At 43.1% G+C, this 22,805-nt stretch overlaps 1 protein-coding gene across 1 annotated transcript in view; it reads left to right on the top strand.

Moving 5' to 3' along the window:
- LOC130276228 (rho GTPase-activating protein gacHH-like) overlaps positions 1 to 22,805 on the top strand; it is a 108,059-nt gene that overhangs the window by 14,919 nt on the left and 70,335 nt on the right. The window contains exons 3-5 of the mRNA XM_056525289.1: positions 8,155 to 8,227; positions 10,019 to 10,061; positions 21,723 to 21,801. Coding sequence (XP_056381264.1) covers positions 8,155 to 8,227; positions 10,019 to 10,061; positions 21,723 to 21,801 — 195 coding nt within the window. The remainder of the gene's footprint in view (positions 1 to 8,154; positions 8,228 to 10,018; positions 10,062 to 21,722; positions 21,802 to 22,805) is intronic.

Consider the following 22,805-nt stretch of genomic DNA (forward strand, 5'->3'; position numbering starts at 1 on the left):
AGTGGTATGTGTTTATGTAGTGTTTTTTACTTTTTATTTTATTTTGTGTTAGTGTAGTGTAGTGTTTTTAGGGTACAGTCACACGGGCCGGGGATTACAGCGAGTTTCCCGCTGCGAGTTTGAGCTGCCGCGCAAAATTTGCTGCATTGCAAACTTGCAGCCTGATACTCACTGTAAGCCCCCTGCCCATGTGAATGTACCCTGTACATTCACAGGGGGGGACCTCCAGCTGTTGCAAAACTACAACTCCCTGCATGCACAGTCTCAGTGCATGCTGGTAGTTAGTTTTGCAACAGCTGGAGGCACACGGGTTGGGAAACACTGAGTTAGGAAACCAGTGTGCCTCCAGCTGTTGCAAAACCACAACTCCCAAACATTCTCAGGCATGCTGGAAGTAGTAGTTCGGCAACATCTTTAGAGCCAGATGTTGCCGAACTACAACTCCCAGCATGCTTGGAGTTGTAGTTTTGCAACATCTGGAGGACTACAGTTTGCAGACAACTAATACAGTGGTTCCCAATCTGTGCCCTTCCAGATGTTGCAAAACTACAACTCCCAGTATGCCAAAACTGTCCAGGCATGCTGGAAGTTGTAGTTCTGCAACATCTGAAGGGCCAGATGTTACAGAACTACAACTCCCAGCATGCCTGGACAGTAAGGGCATGCTGAGGATGTGTAGTTTTGCAACATCTGGAAGGGCACAGTGGTCTCCAAACTGTGGACCTCCAGAAGTTGCAAAACTGCAACTCCCAGCATGCCCAGACGCCAAGGGCTGTCTGGGCATGCTGGGAGTTGTAGTTTACAGGGTCCCATTACAGCAATGCATGTCGCTTTACGGCGACGTGCATTGCTGTAAAGGGCCCGATCGCGGCTGAAGATCTACTCCCCCGTCCCCCGCCGCGTCCTCCGGTCTTCCTCCCGTCCTTTCCGGACTTCAAGGGGCCGGGCAGGACGGGAGGAAGTAACCGCCCCCCCCCCTTGCGATTGGTCGGTTAACTAACCGACAGATCGCAGGGAATAGGAGGATGTGGCAGGCTTGCCACCTCGCTCCTATTCTTTAGCATGGTCCTGGCTGTCTGTGACAGCCGGGTTCATGCTAAATTACCGGGCGGTCGGGTCCAAGAGACCCGATCAGCCCGGTATCCCGGCAGATCGCAAGGGCGATTTCCCTTGCGATTTGCGGCGACATGGCCCCCCTCGGCTTTTGCCCTGGATGCCTGCTGAAGGATTTCAGCAGGCATTCGGTTCCGATCTCTGCCCAGCGCGCGGCAGGGACCGGAAAACGCCAGGACGTACGGGGACGTCCTGGGTCCTTAAAGCCCAGGGTGCGGGGACGTCCCCGTACGTCCTGGGTCCTTAAGAGGTTAAGCATACTAAGTAAAATAAAACAAAACCTATAAAATGGGTATCATTTTAATCTTATGGACCTACAGAATAAAGATCACATGTCATGTTTACCAATAAGTGCACTGCATAGAAACGGAAGCCCCCAATAGTTGCAAAATGGTGTTCTGTTTTGTTTTTTCACCCCACAAATATTTACATATAGTTTTTTCATCTAACAATAGATTTGGTGGTAAAGTGAATGATGTAATTTAACCCCTTAAGGACCCAGTCATTTTACACCTTAGGACCCGGCCATTTTTTGCACATCTGACCACTGTCACTTTAAACATTAATAACTCTGGAATGCTTTTAGTTATCATTCTGATTCTGAGACTGTTTTTTCGTGACATATTCTACTTTAACATAGTGGTAAAATTTTGTGGTAACTTGCATCCTTTCTTGGTGAAAAATCCCCAAATTTGATGAAAAATTTGAAAATTTTGCATTTTTCTAACTTTGAAGCTCTCTGCTTGTAAGGAAAATAGATATTCCAAATATTTTTTTATTTTTATTCACATAAACAATATGTCCACTTTATCTTTGCATCATAAAATTGACGTGTTTTTACTTTTGGAAGACACCAGAGGGCTTCAAAGTTCAGCAGCAATTTTCCAATTTTTCACAAAATTTCCAAACTCACTATTTTTCAGGGACCAGTTCAGATTTGAAGTTGATTTGAAGGGTCTTTATCTTAGAAATACCCCACAAATGACCCCATTATAAAAACTGCACCCCCCAAAGTATTCAAAATGACATTCAGTCAGCATTTTAACCCTTTAGGTGTTTCACAGGAATAGCAGCAAAGTGAAGGAAAAAATTCACAATCTTCATTTTTTACACTCGCATGTTCTTGTAGACCAAATTTTTGAATTTTTACAAGGGGTAAAAGGATAAAATGGATTGTTATTTTTGTAGCCCAATTTCTCTCGAGTAAGCACATACCTCATATGTCTATGTAAAGTGTTCGGCGGGCGCAGTAGAGGGCTCAGAAGCGAAGGAGCGACAAGGGGATTTTGGAGAGTACGTTTTTCTGAAATGGTTTTTGGGGGGCATGTTGCATTTAGGAAGCCCCTATGGTGCCAGAACAGCAAAACCCCCACACATGGCATACCATTTTGGAAAATAGACCCCTTGAGGAACGTAACAAGGAATAAAGTGAGCCTTAATACCCCACAGGTGTTTCACGACTTTTGCATATGTAAAAAAATATATAATTTTTTTCACTAAAATGTGTGTTTCCGCCCAAATTCCACATTTTTGCAAGGGTTAATAGCAGAAAATACCCCCCAAAATTTGTAACCCCATCTCTTCTGAGTATGGAGGTACCCAATAAGTTGACCTGAAGTGCACTACGGGGGAACTACAATGCTCAGAAGAGAAGGAGTCATATTTGGCTTTTTGAGAGCAAATTTTGCTCGGGGGCATGTCGCATTTAGGAAGCCCCTATGGTGCCAGGACAGCAAAATAACCCCCACATGGCATACCATTTTGGAAACTAGACCCCTTGAGGAACGTAACAAGGGGTACAGTGAGCATTTACCCCCCACTGGTGTCTGTCAGATCTTTGAAACAGTGGGCTGTACAAAAATTTTTATTTGCACAGCCCACTGTTCCAAAGATCTGTCAGACACCTGTGGGGTGTAAATTCTCACTGCACCCCTCATTACATTCCGTGAGGGGTGTAGTTTCCAAAATGGGGTCACATGTGTTTTTTTTTTTTTTTTTTGCGTTTGTCAAAACCGCTGTAACAATCAGCCACCCCTGTGCAAATCACCTCAAATGTACATGGTGCACTCTCCCTTCTGGGCCTTGTTGTGTGCCCCCAGAGCACTTTGCGCCCACATATGGGGTATCTCCGTACTCGGAAGAAATTGCATTACAAATTTTGGGGGGCTTTTTTCCCTTTGACCTCTTGTCAAAATGAAAAGTATAGGGCAACACCAGCATGTTAGTGTAAAAAAATTATTTTTTTACACTAACATGCTGGTGTAGACCCCAACTTCACCTTTTCATAAGGGGTGAAAGGAGAAAAAGCCCCCCAAAATTTGTAAGGCAATTTCTCTCGAGTACGGCTATACCCCATATGTGACCCTAAACTGTTGCCTTGAAATACGACAGGGCTCCAAAGTGAGAGCGCCATGCGCATTTGAGGCCGGAATTAGGGATTTGCATAGGGGTGGACATAGGGGTATTCTACGCCAGTGATTCCCAAACAGGGTGCCTCCAGCTGTTGCAAAACTCCCAGCATGCTTGGACAGCATGCTTGGGAGTTGTTGTTTTGCAACAGCTGGAGGCTCCATTTTGGAAACACTGCCGTACCAGACGTTTTTCATTTTTATTGGGGAGGGGGGCTGTGTAGGGGTACGTGTATATGTAGTGTTTTTTACTTTTTATTTTATTTTGTGGTAGTGTAGTGTAGTGTTTTTAGGGTACAGTCACACGGGCGGGGGGTTACAGCGAGTTTGAGCTGCCGCGCAAAATTTGCTGCATCGCAAACTTGCAGCCTGATACTCACTGTAAGCCCCCTGCCCATGTGAATTTACCCTTTACATTCACAGGGGGGGGGACCTCCAGGTGTTGCAAAACTACAACTCCCAGCATGTACAGTCTATCAGTGCATGCTCGTAGTTATATTTTTGCAACAGCTGGAGGCACACGGGTTGGGAAACACTGAGTTAGGAAACAGACAATGTTTCCCAACCAGTGTGCCTCCAGTTGTTGCAAAACCACAACTCCCAAACATTCTCAGGCATGCTGGGAGTAGTAGTTCGGCAACATCTTTAGAGCCAGATGTTGCCGAACTACAACTCCCAGCATACTTGGAGTTGTAGTTTTGCAACATCTGGAGGACTACAGTTTGCAGACCACTAATACAGTGGTTCCCAATCTGTGCCCTTCCAGATGTTGCAAAACTACAACTCCCAGTATGCCAAAACTGTCCAGGCATGCTGGGAGTTGTAGTTCTGCAACATAAGAAGGGCCAGATGTTACAGAACTACAACTCCCAGCATGCCTGGACAGTAAGGGCATGCTGAGGATGTGTAGTTTTGCAACATCTGGAAGGGCACAGTGGTCTCCAAACTGTGGACCTCCAGATGTTGCAAAACTGCAACTCCCAGCATGCCCAGACGCCAAGGGCTGTCTGGGCATGCTGGGAGTTGTAGTTTACAGGGTCCCATTACAGCAATGCATGTCGCTTTACGGCGACGTGCATTGCTGTAAAGGGCCCGACCGCGGCTGAAGATAAACTCACCTGTCGCCGCTGCCGCCGTCTTCATCGCCGGGATCCTGGTCTTCAGGGACGAGGTAAGTTACGGGGCCGGGCCCCAGCACTCCCCCGTCCCCCGCCGCGTCCTCCGGTCTTCCTCCCGTCCTCTTCGGACTTCCAGGGGCCGGACAGGGCGGGAGGAAGTAACCGCCCCCCACCCCCTGCGATTGGTCGGTTAACTAACCGACGGATCGCAGGGGATCGGAGGAGGTGGCAGGCGTGCCACCTCGCTCCTAGTCTTCAGCATGGTTTTGGCTGTCTGTGACAGCCGGGATCATGCGAAATTACCGGGCGGTCGGGTCCCAGAGACCCGATCAGCCCGGTATCGCCGCAGATCGCAAGGGCGATTTCCCTTGCTATTTGCGGCGATCGCCAACATGGGGGGCCTACATGGCCCCCCTCGGCGTTTGCCCTGGATGCCTGCTGAAGCATTTCAGCAGGCATCCGCTTCCGATCCCCGCCCGGCGCGCGGCAGGGACCGGAAACCGCCAGGGAGTAAGTTTACGCCCTGGGTCCTTAAGTACCAGGGCGCCGGGGCGTAAAATTACGCCCTGGGTCCTGAACAGGTTAAAGGGGTATTCCAGGAAAAAACTTTTTTTTTTTTTTTGTTATATCAGCTGACTCCAGAAAGTTAAACAGATTTGTAAATTACTTCTATTAAAAAATCTTAATCTGTCCAGTAGGTATCAGCTGCTGAAGTTGAGTTGTTCTTTTCTTTCTGACAACAGTGCTGACACCTCTGTTTGTCTAAGGAACTGTTCAGAGTAGGGGCAAATCCCCATAGCAAACCTCTAATGCTTTGGACAGTTCCTGAGACAAGCAGAGGTGTCAGCAGAGAGCATTGTTGTCAGAAAGAAAAGAACAACTCAACTTCAGCAGCTGATAACTACTGGTAGGATTAAGATTTTTTTTATAGAAGTAATTGGCAAATCTGTTTAACTTTCTGGAGCCAGTTGATATACCCCTATAACCCCTTCCCGACCCATGACATACATGTACGTCGTGACCAGGAAGGTTTCCCAACCTATGAAGTACATGATGTTTCGCAATGAAAATCCTGAGCAGAGCGGTGTGTGTGTCCCGATCACTGGGATCGGGACGCACACACTGCTCTGCTAAGTGTCCCCAGTGTCCTGTCCCCCTTCCCCGATGTCCCGTCCCCCTTCCCCAATGTCCCTTACCGGTCCCGAGGTCCTGCAGCTGTGCCCTTCTGCATGCTTCACTTCCTGGTGAAGCGAATGCAGTAAAATAAAATTTTATCATTTGTAAATGAGCGGTTTAGTTGTACAACAGCTCCCCCTAGTGTCCTAAACCTGCTACTGTATCTTGTGCTTGACAGGGCAGACACTAGGGGGATCTGTTGTACAGAAGTAAAAAAATATAAAACTGTGGAACTCCAGCTGTTGTAAAACTACAACTACCAGTATTGCAACAACTCAATGTTCAATATTTAAAGACTACAGATCGAGATACATCTGTTAAATACTGTCATTCTTTTGATTCCCTCTGAGAACATCCACTTAAAGGGGTACTCCACCCCTAGACATCTTATCCCCTATCCAAAGGATAAGGGATAAGATGTCTGATCGCGGGGGTCCCGCCGATGGGGACCCCCGCTATATAGCATGCGGCACCCACCTGTTTCTTGTCCGGAAGCGCTAGAGGGTCTGGGTCGCGACCACGGGAACGGAAGTCCATGACGTCATGAATCCACCCCCGTGTGACGTCACGACCCATCCCCTCAATGCAAGTCTATGGGAGGGGGCATGACGTCACAGACTTCCGTTCCCGTGGTCGCGACCCAGACCCTCCAGCGCTTCCGGACAAGAAACAATGGGTGCCGCATGCTATATTGCGGGGGATCCCCAGCGGCGGGACCCCCGTGATCAGACATATTATCCACTATCCTTTGGATAGGGGATAAGATGTCTAGCGGTGGAGCACCCCTTTAACCCCTTAAGGACCGGGGTTTTTTCCGTTTTTGCATTTTCGTTTTTTGCTCCTTGCCTTTAAAAAATCACAACTCTTTCAATTTTGCACCTAAAAATCCATATGATTGCTTATTTTTTGCACCACCAATTCTACTTTGTAATAATGTTAGTCATTTTGCCCAAAAAATCTACAGTGAAACGGAAAAAAAAATCATTGTAAGACAAAATTGAAAAAAAAAACGCAGTTTTGTAACTTTTGGGGGCTTCCGTTTCTACGTAGTACATTTTTCGGTAAAAATGACACCTTATCTTTATTCTGTAGGTCCATACGGTTAAAATAATACCCTACTTATATAGGTTTGATTTTGTCGTACTTCTGGAAAAAATCATAACTACATGCAGGAAAATTAATACGTTTAAAATTGTCATCTTCTGACCCCTATTACTTTTTTATTTTACCGTGTATGGGGCGGTATGAGGGCTCATTTTTTGCGCCGTGATCTGAAATTTTTAACGGTACTATTTTTGCATTCATAGGACTTATTGATCGCTTTTTATTCATTTTTAAATTATATAAAAAGTGACCAAAAATGCACTATTTTGGACTTTGGAATTTTCTTGCGCGTACGCCATTGACCGAGCGGTTTAATTAACAATATATTTTTATAATTCGGACATTTCCGCACGCGGCGATACCATATATGTTTATTTTTATTTACACTGTGTTTTTTTTTTATGGGAAAAGGGGGGTGATTCAAACTTTTAATAGGGGAGGGGTTAAATGATATTCATTCACTTTTTTTTTTCACTTTTTTTTGCAGTGTTATAGCTCCCATAGGGACCTATAACACTGCACACACTGATCTTTCACATTGATCAGTGGTTTCTCATAAGAAACCACTGATCGATGATTCTGCCGCTTGACTGCTCATGCCTGGATCTCAGGCACTGAGCAGTCATTCGGCGATCGTACAGCGAGGAGGCAGGTCCTCCCGCTGTCCTGTAAGCTGTTCGGGATGCCGCGATTTCGCCGCGGCTATCCCGAACAGCCCACTGAGTTAACCGGCACTTTTTGCTTTCACTTTTAGCCGCGTGGCTCAGCTCTGAGCGCGCGGCTAAAGGGTTAATAGCGCGCTGCGAGCTATTAGCGGTGGGTCCCGGCTTCACTATGACGCAGGGCCCGCCGTGATATGATGCGGGGCTACCGTTTAACCCCGCGTTATATCACCGGAGCAGGACCAAGGACGTACCTGTACGTCCTTGGTCCTTAAGGGGTTAATGTGTTCATTGATTATAGAGCAAACAAAAAGCTTTGATTCTTATTTGCCAATGTGAATTATAGCCGGAATCACTCTGCGGCCGCCGTATATGATCTGGATGTGTCTAAGGTACTGTGTATGTGTGTCCACCGACACCAGACAAGTTAGGTAAACATTTTTAGAGAGAATGAAAAAGTAGTTGCCTCTAACATGTAATAATATTTAATTGAAGCATGCTATAGGTTTTTAAATTTGACTAATGTGTTTCAAAAGCCTCATTCATGTTTGAATAAATATTTATGTACTTTAGGTATGGCCATGCTTTAACAGTCGCAGGCAATATTGCATTCGTATTTGGAGGCTGTACCATTAACAAAGTTCTGGTAAGTGCCATCTTATATCAACTCTTAGAGGTTACCTTGAATAGCCATTGTAATATTACTTAAAGGAGAACTCCAGCAAAAGTTAACTAATCCCCTAATCACAGAAGTGAGGAGAGTGTGTCGTCTACTGGTAGATGGCATGCACCTCATTTATTTTTTGAGTCTTTTCAGCGCTCCCATAGAAATGGACTGAGAGCCTGTTCCTGTCCCGGAGATCGCGGGGGGGGGGGGGGGGGTCCAAAGATATCCATTTTTTACAAGATAAGTGATAACTTGCAGATTGGTGGGGACAGCTACACCCAGCAATGTTCAGAAGAGAATGATTAGAGTGGTAGTTCTGCAGACATGGCCTGCGCTGTTCACTTGGATACATTTTTACTGTGTACTGGGAATCGTCAGGGTCCCAGCAGTTTGACCCCTACCTTTCAGCAGCCATAGGGGACAACTTGATGAAATAACAATATCCTTTTAATTATTAAAGACAATGAGGAAGGCGGGATATTCAAAGAATTTGGCGTCACTTTTTTTTGCTGTAGCTGCACCACATTTGCATGCAATGTGGCGCTAATAGTGTGTTTATATTCAGATATTTAGCACTCGATTTAGTGCCCTGTTAGCAAATTTTTTTAAAGGAGCATGGTCAGACTTTTTTGGGCTATTAACATGCTATTTTCAAAGGTTTTACACCACTTTCTGGTTCACAAAGTGTTGCAGTTTGTACAAAGTATACCTGGAATTAAATGATGTGTTATTTGTGCAATTTGCCCCAAATTTTCAAAAGAAAAAAAAAACACTTCTGAAAAAGAGGTGCAGTTAACACTCTTTGAGGCACAAAATAAAGACCCGTAATAACACAATAACATTTTGAATATTCCTCCAATTTCATTGCCACTTCTTCACTGGGACAGGAATCTGCCACTGATCTTAATCTCTGCAGTGTTGGTAAAAAACAATGTTTGACATAGTAGTATACTATCTCCTACTTGCCTTACATTATTATGGGTTTGTACAGCATAATATGCAGGATGAATATATTTTCAGGCCGGAATTCTGCTGTGGAGTTTCACTGCGCAATCTGCTCAGAAATGATTGGAATCCATGGAAACAGGATATTTTCTAGCGGTCCTAGCATCGGCTGGTCCTGCTAGCGCCTCTTACAGATGGACTTTCCACCTGGAACATTTCTAGGCCGGGATTCTGTAGTGCAAATGGGCCCTTACAAAGCAACATGTCAGTATCATCATCATTTCCATCCCTTGGTTGAACTCCATAGCCATGCACTTTTTTTTATTACTTTACTAGCTGGGTAACTATAAATATTTGGACATGGATTCTACAAAAAAAGTTTTATTTTAGATATTAACCTTGCTGGAAAAAAAAAATTATTATATAGTACCTGTCACCTGTTTTTGAGTAAGTTACCCAGGGTGTGTACATGGGAAGCTTCATGATTTCTGGCCATTATATAACTTGAATATGGTATTTTGATCAGATTTCTGCTCCACAGGCTCCATTTATAATTTGCAGTTCTCCCAGAGCTGGTGGGCAATGCTTCCTCCTTCTCTCTCCATGGACGGGTATTGCTTATCTTGCAGAACCAAGACAAAGCTGAGTTGATTTTCGGAGAAGAACACTTCTCAGGGAGGGAGGGAGAAAGTTTGATAACAGGAGAAAGAAGCATTTCTGTCTAAGATCCATTACAGAGTTTATTATAGTCACTAGTACTATTCAGCTATGCAAAATTTGTTCAGATGAGAGTGTCTATTAAATGTACGTTTTCTCTTTTTTTAGGATGAGAAGCCAGTGTATTTAGATGACTTTTACATGCTTTCAAGTAAGATTTTCTTCTTCAATGATATAGGGTATAACCGAAAATGTGAACTAGTGGTATGTTTTTAAAAGAATTATATTTAAATATATCACTTACCTTTTGACATTAATTATTTTTCTGTTTCCATTCTGTGTTATTTTATAATGATCAATGCAACTGTTTCATGCATAGAATTTGATAAAAGTTAATTAATCCCTTCCCTATTAAAAGTTTAAATCATCCCCCTTTTCCAATTTTTTAAATAAAATAATCATATGTGGTACCGCCGCATGCATAAATGTCCCAACTATTAAAATATAAGGTTAGCTAAACTGCACGGTCGATGGCGTACATGTAAACAAATACCAAAGTTCAAAATTGTGCATTTTTGGTCACTTCATATACCATAAAAAAATAATAAATAGCAATCAAAAACTCCCATCAAAACAAAAATGGTATTGATAGAAACTACCACGGTGCAAAAATGAGCCTTCATTTAGGGCTATGACTTTAAGAAGGGGAGGAGGAAAAAATGAAAGTGGAAAAATGAAAATTGGCCTGGTCCTTAAGGGGAAATAAAAGAAAAAAAAGGAAGGAAAAAAAATAAATAAAAGGACTGACTTATAATTTTCATTTGATCACACTTTGCTATAATCAAGACCTGCATGCTTATTTTGAATATGGTTTAGGAATGATCAGACACCAGTATTTCTTTATTTCAACCAACTGTAGATATTAAAAAATTTGGTGTTTTAGATAATTTTTTTCTACATATCACTGAATAAAATGATTTCAACCAAGAGCACAATGGGGTTAAACTTTGATCTGTTGTAGTCCCAGGCAATTTATTGTTCGCTTTTTCTTCTTTTACTATGAAAGCCCTATGTATTAGGCATGACTTTTTATCAGGATAGGGAATAGAATGAAGAAACTGATTAAATGAATATCTCATAAAAGCCTCACAATAGCATCATAGTAGAGTTGCTCATATTTGAGGAATAAATAGCAAATGTTTTCTTAATTTAAGGTTTTTGTGTGCATTTAAATAATTTCTTTAGATATTATCTTAGAATTTAATGTATACAACTCGAGACAAACAAATGGGAATCATCACACTTAGAGGATGTTCACTCAGCTTTTGTACTTCATAGTGAATTCAGAAATCACAGATATGAGAATCTGGCTTTTTGAAAAATATGCCAAACAAATAGGAAAAAATGTATTTATTTATTTAATCTGTCATTTTTTTTACAGATTAAATAGAGAAAAAAAAGACAAAATCTAGCATTGCTGAGGAAAAAAAATATAAAAATCACCCTGTAATCTGCAAATATTTTTTTTTTCTTTTTTACTGCTTTAGCCATATGAGAGCTTGATTTTTGTAGGATGTTTTGTCATTTTTATTGGTACCATTTTTGCAGTTTTTTTTATATATATATCATCCTGTGTCTTTAATGGTACAATATATCTATGTTACGCTATTAAAAGAATAAAATAGGTAGAGAAGTTTCACAAGAAATTACTTATGGAGCATCTTAAAAAAACATCTTTACTTTCTACTTTATTATTTATTCAAACATTTTCACTTACATGACATATTTCTTATCCAAGAAGTTTTTGTGTTATAGCCTCCAGTTAGATCAGTGGCAGATCCAGGGAGGGGGGTCAACGGGGCAATTCCCCTGATATTGCTGCCGCTCCCATACTATAGCATGGTGGAGCGGGATCTGTCAGCTCCCGCTCCACCATTCCCTCACCTTTCTCACACGCTCTTCCATTCTTGCAGCATGTGAGCCACGGGGAGGCCATTCCCTGCAGACCAGTGTGATGACGTTGCATCATCGCGCCGGCACCCAGCGATTCAAGGAAAAGCGCAAATAATAAGTGAGGGGCACATAACAGGGGGGGGGCATTATAAGTCAGGGGCACATGTCAGGGGGGCATTATATGTGAGGGGCACATGACAGGGGGCATTATAAGTGAGGGGCATATGTCAGGGGGGCATTATATGTGCCCCCCACTTATAATGCCCCCCTGTCATGTGCCCCTTACATATAATATAATAACAGGGCATTATATATTCTGTACCCCTCATATATAATGCTCCCTTTGCTGTGCCCCTCATATATAATGCTCCCTGTGCTGTGCCCCTCACAATTAAGGCCCCATGTCCTGTGCCCCTCAAATATAATGCCCCCTGAAGGGGCCGGACAGGGGGCATTATATATGAGGGGAACATGACGGGCCATTATATGTGAGGGACACAGCACAGGCGGCATTATATGCTAGGGGCACAGGACAGAGGGCATTATTGTTATGTGTGGGGAACAGGATGGATCATAATTATTATATGTGGGGGCACAGGATGGGGCATTATTATTATATATGAGGGGCACAGAGTGTTTTGCATTCCAGAGGTATACTATAGAGAAGACGTCACCTGTAGTCACTGATATCATTGTGTATTCTCCTCACTATAGAGAAGATGTCACCTGTAATCACTGATATTATTGTGTATTCTCCTCTCTATAGAGAAGATGTCACCTGTAGTCACTGATATCATTGTGTATTATCCTAACTATAGAGAAGACGTCACCGGTAGTCACTGATATTATTGTGTATTCTTCTCACTATACAGAAGATGTCACCTGTAGTCACTGATATCATTGTGTATTCTCCTCACTATAGAGAAGACGTCACCTGTAATCATTGATATCATTGTGTATTCTCCTCACTATAGAGAAGACGTCACCTTTAGTCACTGATATCATTGTGTATTCTCCTCACTATAGAGAAGACGTCACCTGTAGTCACTGATATGATTGTGTATTCTCCTCTCTATAGAGAAGAGGTCACCTGTAGTCACTGGTATCACTGTGTATTCTCCTCACTATAGAGAAGACGTCACCTGTAGTCACTGATATGATTGTGTATTTTCCTGACTATAGAGAAGTCACCTGTAGTCACTGATATCATTGTGTATTCTCCTCACTATAGAGAAGATGTCACCTGTAATCACTGATATTATTGTGTATTCTCCTCTCTATAGAGAAGAGGTCACCTGTAGTCACTGGTATCACTGTGTATTCTCCTCACTATAGAGAAGACGTCACCTGTAGTCACTGATATGATTGTGTATTTTCCTGACTATAGAGAAGTCACCTGTAGTCACTGATATCATTGTGTATTCTCCTCACTATAGAGAAGATGTCACCTGTAGTCACTGATATCATTGTGTATTCTCCTCACTATAGAGAAGACGTCACCTGTAATCACTGATATCATTGTGTATTCTCCTCACTATAGAGAAGACGTCACCTGTAGTCACTGATATCATTGTGTATTATCCTAACTATAGAGAAGACGTCACCTGTAGTCACTGATATGATTGTGTATTCTCCTCACTATAGAGAAGACGTCACCTGTAGTCACTGATATGATTGTGTATTTTCCTCACTATAGAGAAGATGTCACCCGTAGTCACTGATATCATTGTGTATTCTCCTCACTATAGAGAAGACGTCACCCGTAGTCACTGATTTCATTGTGTATTCTCCTCACTATAGAGAAGACGTCACCTGTAATCACTGATATCATTGTGTATTCTCCTCACTATAGAGAAGACGTCACCTGTAGTCACTGATATCATTGTGTATTCTCCTCACTATAGAGAAGACATCACCTGTAGTCACTTATATCATTGTTTATTATCCTAACTATAGAGAAGACGTCACCGGTAGTCACTGATATTATTGTGTATTCTTCTCACTATACAGAAGATGTCACCTGTAGTCACTGATATCATTGTGTATTCTCCTCACTATAGAGAAGACGTCACCTGTAATCACTGATATCATTGTGTATTCTCCTCACTATAGAGAAGACGTCACCTGTAGTCACTGAAATGATTGTGTATTTTCCTCACTATAGAGAAGACGTCACCTGTAGTCACTGAAATGATTGTGTATTTTCCTCACTATAGAGAAGATGTCACCCGTAGTCACTGATATCATTGTGTATTCTCCTCACTATAGAGAAGACGTCACCCGTAGTCACTGATTTCATTGTGTATTCTCCTCACTATAGAGAAGACGTCACCTGTAATCACTGATATCATTGTGTATTCTCCTCACTATAGAGAAGATGTGACCTGTAGTCACTGACATCATTGTGTATTCTCCTCACTATGGAGAAGACGTCACTTGTAGTCACTGATATCATTGTGTATTCTCCTCACTATAGAGAAGACGTCACCTACAGTCACTGATATCATTGTGTATTCTCCTCACTATAGAGAAGACGTCACCTGTAGTCACTGATATGATTGTGTATTTTCCTCACTATAGAGAAGTCACCTGTAGTCACTGATATCATTGTGTATTCTCCTCACTATAGAGAAGATGTCACCTGTAGTCACTGATATCATTGTGTATTCTCCTCACTATAGAGAAGACGTCACCCGTAGTCACTGATTTCATTGTGTATTCTCCTCACTATAGAGAAGACGTCACCTGTAATCACTGATATCATTGTGTATTCTCCTCACTATAGAGAAGATGTGATCTGTAGTCACTGACATCATTGTGTATTCTCCTGACTATAGAGAAGATGTCACCTGTAATCACTGATATCATTGTGTATTCTCCTCACTATAGAGAAGACGTCACTTGTAGTCACTGATATCATTGTGTATTCTCCTCACTATAGAGAAGACATCACCTGTAGTCACTGATATCATTGTGTATTATCCTAACTATAGAGAAGACGTCACCTGTAGTCACTGATATCATTGTGTATTCTCCTCATTATAGAGAAGACGTCACCTGTAGTCACTGATATGATTGTGTATTTTCCTCACTATAGAGAAGTCACCTGTAGTCACTGATATCATTGTGCACTCTCCTCACTATAGAGAAGATGTCACCTGTAGTCACTGATATCATTGTGTATTCTCCTCACTATAGAGAAGACGTCACCCGTAGTCACTTATTTCATTGTGTATTCTCCTCACTATAGAGAAGACGTCAACTGTAGTCACTGATATCATTGTGTATTCTGCTCACTATAGAGAAGATGTCACCCGTAGTCACAAATATCATTGTGTATTCTCCTCACTTTAGAGAAGATGTCACCTGTAGTCACTGATATCATTGTGCATTCTCCTCACTATATAGAAGATGGTACCTGTAGTCACGGATATCATTGTGTATTCTCCTCACTATACGGAAGAGGTCACCTGTAGTCACCAATATCATTGTGTATTCTCCTCACTATAGAGAAGATGTCACCTGTAGTCACAGATATCATTGTGTATTCTCCTGACTATAGAGAAAACGTCACCTGTAGTCACTGATATCATTGTGTATTCTCCTCACTATAGAGAAGACGTCACCTGTAGTCACTGATATCATTGTGTATTCTCCTCACTATAGAGAAGACGTCACCTGTAGTCACTGATATGAATGTGTATTTTCCTCATTATAGAGAAGTCACCTGTAGTCACTGATATCATTGTGTATTCTCCTCTCTATAGAGATGTCACCTGTAGTCACTGATATCATTGTGTATTCTCCTCACTATAGAGAAGATGTCACCCGTAGTCACAAATATCATTGTGTATTCTCCTCACTATATAGAAGATGTTACCTGTAGTCACGGATATCATTGTGTATTCTCCTCACTATACGGAAGAGGTCACCTGTAGTCACCGATATCATTGTGTATTCTCCTCACTATAGAGAAGATGTCACCTGTAGTCACAGATATCATTGTGTATTCTCCTGACTATAGAGAAAACGTCACCTGTAGTCACTGATATCATTGTGTATTCTCCTCACTATAGAGAAGACGTCACCTATAGTCACTGATATCATTGTGTATTCTCCTCACTATAGAGAAGACGTCACCTGTAATCACTGATATCATTGTGTATTCTCTTCACTATAGAGAAGACGTCACGCCTTCTGTCCCACGCCTTCTCAGCAGTCAGCGAGGTTGAGCCGTTGACGGTGGATACGACCTGGTTGCTACCGCCGCAGCTAGACCATCCCGCTTTGCGGCGGGCTCTGGTGAATACCAGTAGCAACCTAGAACCGGTCCACCGACACGGTCCACGCCAATCCCTCGCTGACACAGAGGATCCACATCCAGCCTGCCGAATCCTAACAGTAGATCCGGCCATGGATCCCGCTGAGGTCCCGCTGCCAGTTGTCGCTGACCTTACCCCGGTGGTCGCCCAGCAGTCTCAACAGATAGCGCAACTAGGACAACAGTTCGCCCAACAAGGACAGCAGCTGTCGCAGTTGACTGCCATGCTACAGCAACTTCTGCCACAGCTACAGCAGCAGCCATCTCCTCCGCCAGCTCCTGCACCTCCTCCGCAGCGAGTGGCCGGTCCTAACCTCCACTTGTTCCTGCCGGACAAATATGATGGGGACTCTAAACTCTGCCGTGGTTTCCTGTCTCAATGTTCCCTACATTTGGAGATGTTGTCGGACCAATTTCCCACAGAACGGTCAAAGGTGGCTTTCGTGGTTAGTCTCCTGTCTGGGAATGCCTCGTCATGGGCCACACCGCTCTGGGACCGCAACGATCCTGTCACTGCCACTGTTCAGTCCTTCTTCGCTGAGGTTCGTAGTGTCTTCGAGGAACCAGCCCGAGCCTCTTCTGCCGAAACAGCCTTGCTGAATCTGGTCCAAGGAAAATCTTCTGTAGGCGAATACGCCATCCAATTTCGTACCCTCGCCTATGAATTATCTTGGAACAACGAGGCCCTCTGCGCGACCTTTAAAAAAGGCCTATCCAGTAACATCAAGGATGTGCTGGCCGCACGAGAAATTCCTGCCAACCTGCATGAACTTATCCATTTGGCCAACCGCATTGACATGCGTTTTTCTGAAAGACACCAAGAGCTCCGCCAGGAAAAAGACCTTGATCTCTGGGCACCTCTCTCCCAGTATCCTTTGCAATCTACCCCTGTGCCTCCCGCCGAGGAGGCTATGCAAGTGGATCGGTCTCGCCTGACCCACGAAGAGAGGACTCGCCGCAGAGATAAAAATTTATGTCTGTACTGCGCTAGTACCGAACATTTTCTAGTGGATTGCCCTATTCGTCCTCCACGTCTGGGAAATGCACGCACGCACTCAGCTGTGGGAGTGGCGTCTCTTGGTATGAAGTCTGCTTCTCCACGTCTCACTGTGCCCGTGCGGATTTCTCCTTCTGCCAACTCCTCCTTCTCAGCTGTGGCCTTCTTGGACTCTGGTTCTGCGGGAAATTTTATTTTGGCCTCTTTTGTTAATAGGTTCAACATCCCTGTGACCCGTCTCGTCAAGCCACTCTACATTTCCTCGGTCAACGTAGTAAAATTGGACTGCACTGTGCGTTACCGCACAGAACCCCTGCTTATGAGCATTGGACTGCATCACGAAAAAATGTAATTTTTTGTTCTGCCCAACTGCACCTCTGAAGTCCTCCTCAGTCAGCCATGGCTCCAATGCCATTCTCCTACCCTTGACTGGACCACCGGGGAGATCAAGAGCTGGGGTGCTTCTTGCCACAAAAAATGCCTCACGTCTGCTCCCAGTCCCATCAGTCAAACCTCAGTGACTCCTCCTAAACCAGGTCTCCCCAAGGCCTATCAAGACTATGCCGATGTTTTTTGCAAAAAACGAGCAGAGATTTTTGCATCCTCATAGCCCCCTTCCTGGTAACACTCTGCCCGGTGGCAACCTTCACCCTCTGCCCTCCATCCCCATTCCCACTTCTTCTGGACTGCCTGCCATGGATGAATTTACCCAGGACTTCTCTGTCTTCCAGAAAGAAACTCAAGAATCGCTCCCAATGGCCTCGTCTCATGTGAAGCGACAAGTAGACAAAAAGAGGGGGAGAAATAAGGTGGGGGGGGTACTGTTACGCCGAGCGCTCCGGGTCCCTGCTCCTCCCCGGAGCGCTCGCGGCGTTCCCCTCTCTGCAGCGCCCCGGTCAGACCCGCTGACCGGGAGCGCTGCACTGACACTGCCGGCGGGGATGCGATTCGCATAGCGGGACGCACCCGCTCGCGAATCGCATCCCAAGCTACTCACCTGTCCCGGTCCCCGGCTGTCACGTCCTGGCACGCGCGGCTCCGCTCCTTAGGGCGCGCGCGTGCGCGCCAGCTCTCTAAGATTTAAATGGCCAGTGCACCAATGATTGGTGCCTGGCCCAAATCAGTCTAATTAGCTTCCACCTGCTCCATGTCCATATAACCTCACTTCCCCTTCTCTGTATTGCCGGATCTTGTTGCCCTTGTGCCTAGAGACAGCGTTTACTGTGTTTGCCATACCAGTTTCCAGACCTTTGCTATCACTATTGACTACGAACCTTGCCGCCTGCCCTGACCTTCTGCAACGTCTGACCTCGCCTCTGTCTAGTCCTTCTGTCCCACGCCTTCTCAGCAGTCAGCGAGGTTGAGCCGTTGCCGGTGGATACGACCTGGTTGCTACCGCCGCAGCTAGACCATCCCGCTTTGCGGCGGGCTCTGGTGAATACCAGTAGCAACCTAGTACCGGTCCACCGACACGGTCCACGCCAATACCTCGCTGACACAGAGGATCCACATTCAGCCTGCCGAATCCTAACACTTACCACATACTTAAAGTCATACTGGGAGCTGTAGTTTTGAATGGTAAAAACCTCTTTAGCACTTTCCCATTCTGTGGCAATTGGTATTTTTGATTATTATACTAGAAATAATTTTCTGCAACATGCTACACCGCGGGCATCAAAACATGCTAAAGAAATCAGGGCCCATATCCCTTAATGTTATGTTTTTGCAAGTATTCATCCAGTTGCTGTTTGAATATCTGTACAGACTCTAATAAAACTTAATCTGCAGGCAGAGGATTCCACATCCTTATTGTTCTTAGGGTAAAAAACCCTTTCCTTTGCCTTAGACAAAATCTCCTTTCTTCCAGTCTAAATGTGTAACCACGTGTCCTGTATATGTAAACATTCTAATATATTAATTATGTAAGCTGCTTAAAATGTTTTATAATCTTTATAATATTGATATATCTGATTAAACATATCCTACCTGTTTGTAATACAGTATAAGGCCATGTTCACACTAAGGAATGTCCGCACAGTGTCTACAGAAAGAATGAACGTGATCATTCTTTCTGTGGATACAGAAAACAGAATTTCCGTGGTGGAAACATCTGCCATGGATATTCTGCTGTGTGCACAGAGCAGCAGAATCCTGTTGAATTCAATGGGACTCTGCTGCAACGGAATTTCCATGATGAATTCCGCACTGGAAATTCTGACGTGTGAACATGGCCTATGAGTCTTAAACAAGGTTAGGACTGTATGAGACACTTAATAATATTGTAAGTTCCTTAAGCAACACTTTATTTTCTGTCCTCCAACACAAAATACTCTAATTGTGCCCCTCTCGAGACTAGACTCTGGATCCGCCCCGAGTTAGATCTTACTCAACCTGCCTTGTGTGTGCTGAAGTAACTACCAATTGGGAAGGTTTACAGAGGGTCCCATAATGCTTAAAAGATACCACAGTTACTATTGACTGTAGCAGTTAAAGGGGTACTCTGAATACTATTTTTTTTTGTGCCGGATATAAAAATTCAAAAAAATAAAAATAAAATACATACTCCCTTGGGGTTCTCCCTGCTTTTCTTCCTTCTTCCAATAATGACAGCCCACTCAGCTTATCATCGGCCACAGGGGTATTCCACCTCCCACCTGACTCCAGGGGAAAACAAATGTTTTCAAATAAACTAGTTCCAGAAAGTTAAACATATTTGTAAATTACTTCTATTTAAAAATTGTAATCTTTCCAGCACTTATTAGCTGCTGTATGAGCCAGAGGAAGTTGTGAAGTTCTTTCCAGTCTGACCACAGTGCTCTCTCCTTACACCTCTGTCCGTTTCAGGAGCTGTTCAGAGTAGGAGCAGATCCCTAAAGCGAACCTTTCCTGCTCTGGACAGTTCATAACATGGACAGAGGTGTCAGCAGAGAGCACTGTGGCAAGACTGGAAAGAACTTCACAACATCCTCTGGAGCATATAGCAGCTGATAAGTGCTGGTAGGCTTATGATTTTTAAATAGAAGTAATTTACAAATCTGTTTAACTTTTTGGAACCAGTTGATTATAAAACATTTGATTTTCACCGGAGTACCCCTTTAAGGGGTTAAATAGATCTCCTGTGATGGGAATGACAGGAACTGAGCTGTCTCATAACAGATGGGCCCCAATGCTAACTGGCAGGAACAGGCAAACCTCAGATCTTGTCAGCTAAACCCCTTAGATGTCACAGTCAAACCGTGACATCTGAGGGGTTTCTAAGGGGATTTTGAGGTACCTGTCATTCCACTGGCACCCCAGGAACACAATTACCAGTTGCCTATGGGTTTCCATTGCAGTCGGGGAATTATGAAGACAAGCAGGTCTGCAATGTATGTGTACCTACCTGCCTGGCACACAATTTAAATACTTAATATATTTAAGAAAATATATATATTTTTAAAAGTCTATAATAGATATTATATAAATGTAAAACAAAAAATACTCCTGCACCTACCCCCCTAAAAAATTTATAAAAATACAAATTTTCTGTGATGTGTCAGGTCGCAGGGTAAGCTCCGTACTCTCTCATCTGACAGGTCCTGCTTCCCCCCCCCCCACCTCTTGCACCCCCTCCTTCTCCCACTCCTTGCCTCCACTGCCCTCCTTCCCCCCCCTCTTCTTTTTCTTTGCCTCTCCGCTCTCAGATTTTCACTTTCATTCTCCTTCTCCTCCTTTTTCATTTTCTGTATTGTGTTTGATACCTTATACTTTATATTGGATATCATTCTGTTGTTATTCAGTTTCTATCTTATTATACAACTCTGTTGGACTATCGAAAGTCATACTGATGCGGATGGCTCCTGGAGACTGTCACTCCAACCTGGGGTGACACACTTGTGTTATGGTTTGTGAAGGAGGCTTTGCTGATGACCAACACCTCTCCCACCATGCCGGTTTGCTCCCCGTCCGTCTTAACTATGCTCATGAAAACGTCTCCATAATGAGAGCCCTGTTGTCTGTTGCCCGAGACTGCCTAGCAGTCCTGTATTGCCTTTGTTTAATACTGTTTCACTGATTTGTCACTTTATTGAAAACTTCAATAAAAGATTATTTGCAAAAAAAAAATATACAAATTTTTCCCTATCAAAATAATTTTTTTAACAAGACATAAAAAAGCGACACACTTTATATCACCACATCTATAATGAATTGAACTATAAAATCTATTATTTGTTGTGTATGAGGAACGCCTTAAAAAAAAAAAAAATTATATATATATATATATATATATATATATATATATATATGTATATCTGAATTGCTGTATTTTGTTACCTTCTGAGAATAATACCAATAAAAACTAAAATAAATGTTACAGAACATCTAGGTACATGGCAACATCATTTTTTTTTTTTTTTTTTTTTTAAGTGTTCATGAACCGCTAAAACGGCAACATTAATAAATAGACTCGTCCTGCAAAATTACAAGCTCTCTTATGACTATGTCGATAGGAAAATTACAGAATGCAATGATAAAAAAAAATTAAAAATCATTCAGGGAACCATTTATGAAACCAAAGCAAAAAGTAAATCTGTAATTTGGTTCAATGATGTCTTCAACAGTTACTCCCAATGAGCTAACATGGGAAATTATACCTCAGACTGGCCACATACCGACCCCCCGAGAAGGTCATGACATTTTGTAAGTATTATATTTAACTAGAAAAAGCATTTATTTTTCTGTATTTGGTAATTACGTTCTATCACACAGATATAATGAGGCATGGTGGCAATGATAGATTTTTTATCTGGTTGACTGTATGTTATCTTCAGAATTCTTCAAGCTAAAGGCATACCTACCATAAAGGCAGAATATGTGGTTGCTATAAGCTCTTGGAGGGAGGGGGCTCAGCACTGGTTGGTACCATGCCTTTTGTTCCTGGAAAGGAGCCTGTATCCCCCTTTGCAAATGAAATGATGAGGCGCTGGTCCAAGAATCATGTTAAGTACGGAGAAATAAGCAACGGGTCTCCCTGCCCTGGGGTATAAAATCAGATCTTACACTAGGAAGCCTATTTCTTATTTTGCTATGAGGCCCACACACCCCTATGTACACCACTGTTTCCAGCAAATGCATAGAACTTGGTTGAAGATTTTTGTTAGATTGTGTTAAGTTCTTTAGGATACCAATCAGTACCATTTATCAGTACCAGTACCTTAAAGTGGACCTGTCAGATGTTTTTTAGGACATTAAGGGTATGGCTGTATAAGGCTTTTGAACCTGAATCCACACATGCCTCTCATTAGTTAATTGAGCCCTTCAGCACAGGGATATATTAAAATGAGGCTTAGGAGCCCACTGGGAGTTCTCCTTGACTACTAGAGGCCAGTTCAGGTCAACATCTTTACCAGTTAGTCCCCCTCTTCTGTGCACTGGTCACCTCCTCTACCCCCTGAATGACAGCCACTAGGTCATACTATAATGCCCACCTCTCCCCTGTTATCTAGCAGCTAATGCAGAGAAATGCCCAATGGGCTTCAAAGCCTAATTTGCACATCTTTAAATTTGCATAACCTGCTGACAGATCTATTTTAAACAGTACTAGATTGAAGTATACAAGCTTATAAAAATTTAACTATTTTGTACATTTGAAGTAAGCGGAAAAAAAAAGACTTAAAGGGGTACTCTGGTGGAAAACTTTTTTT

The sequence above is a fragment of the Hyla sarda genome, chromosome 1, assembly GCF_029499605.1.
Source record: "Hyla sarda isolate aHylSar1 chromosome 1, aHylSar1.hap1, whole genome shotgun sequence".
Classification (NCBI taxonomy): Eukaryota; Metazoa; Chordata; class Amphibia; order Anura; family Hylidae; genus Hyla; species Hyla sarda.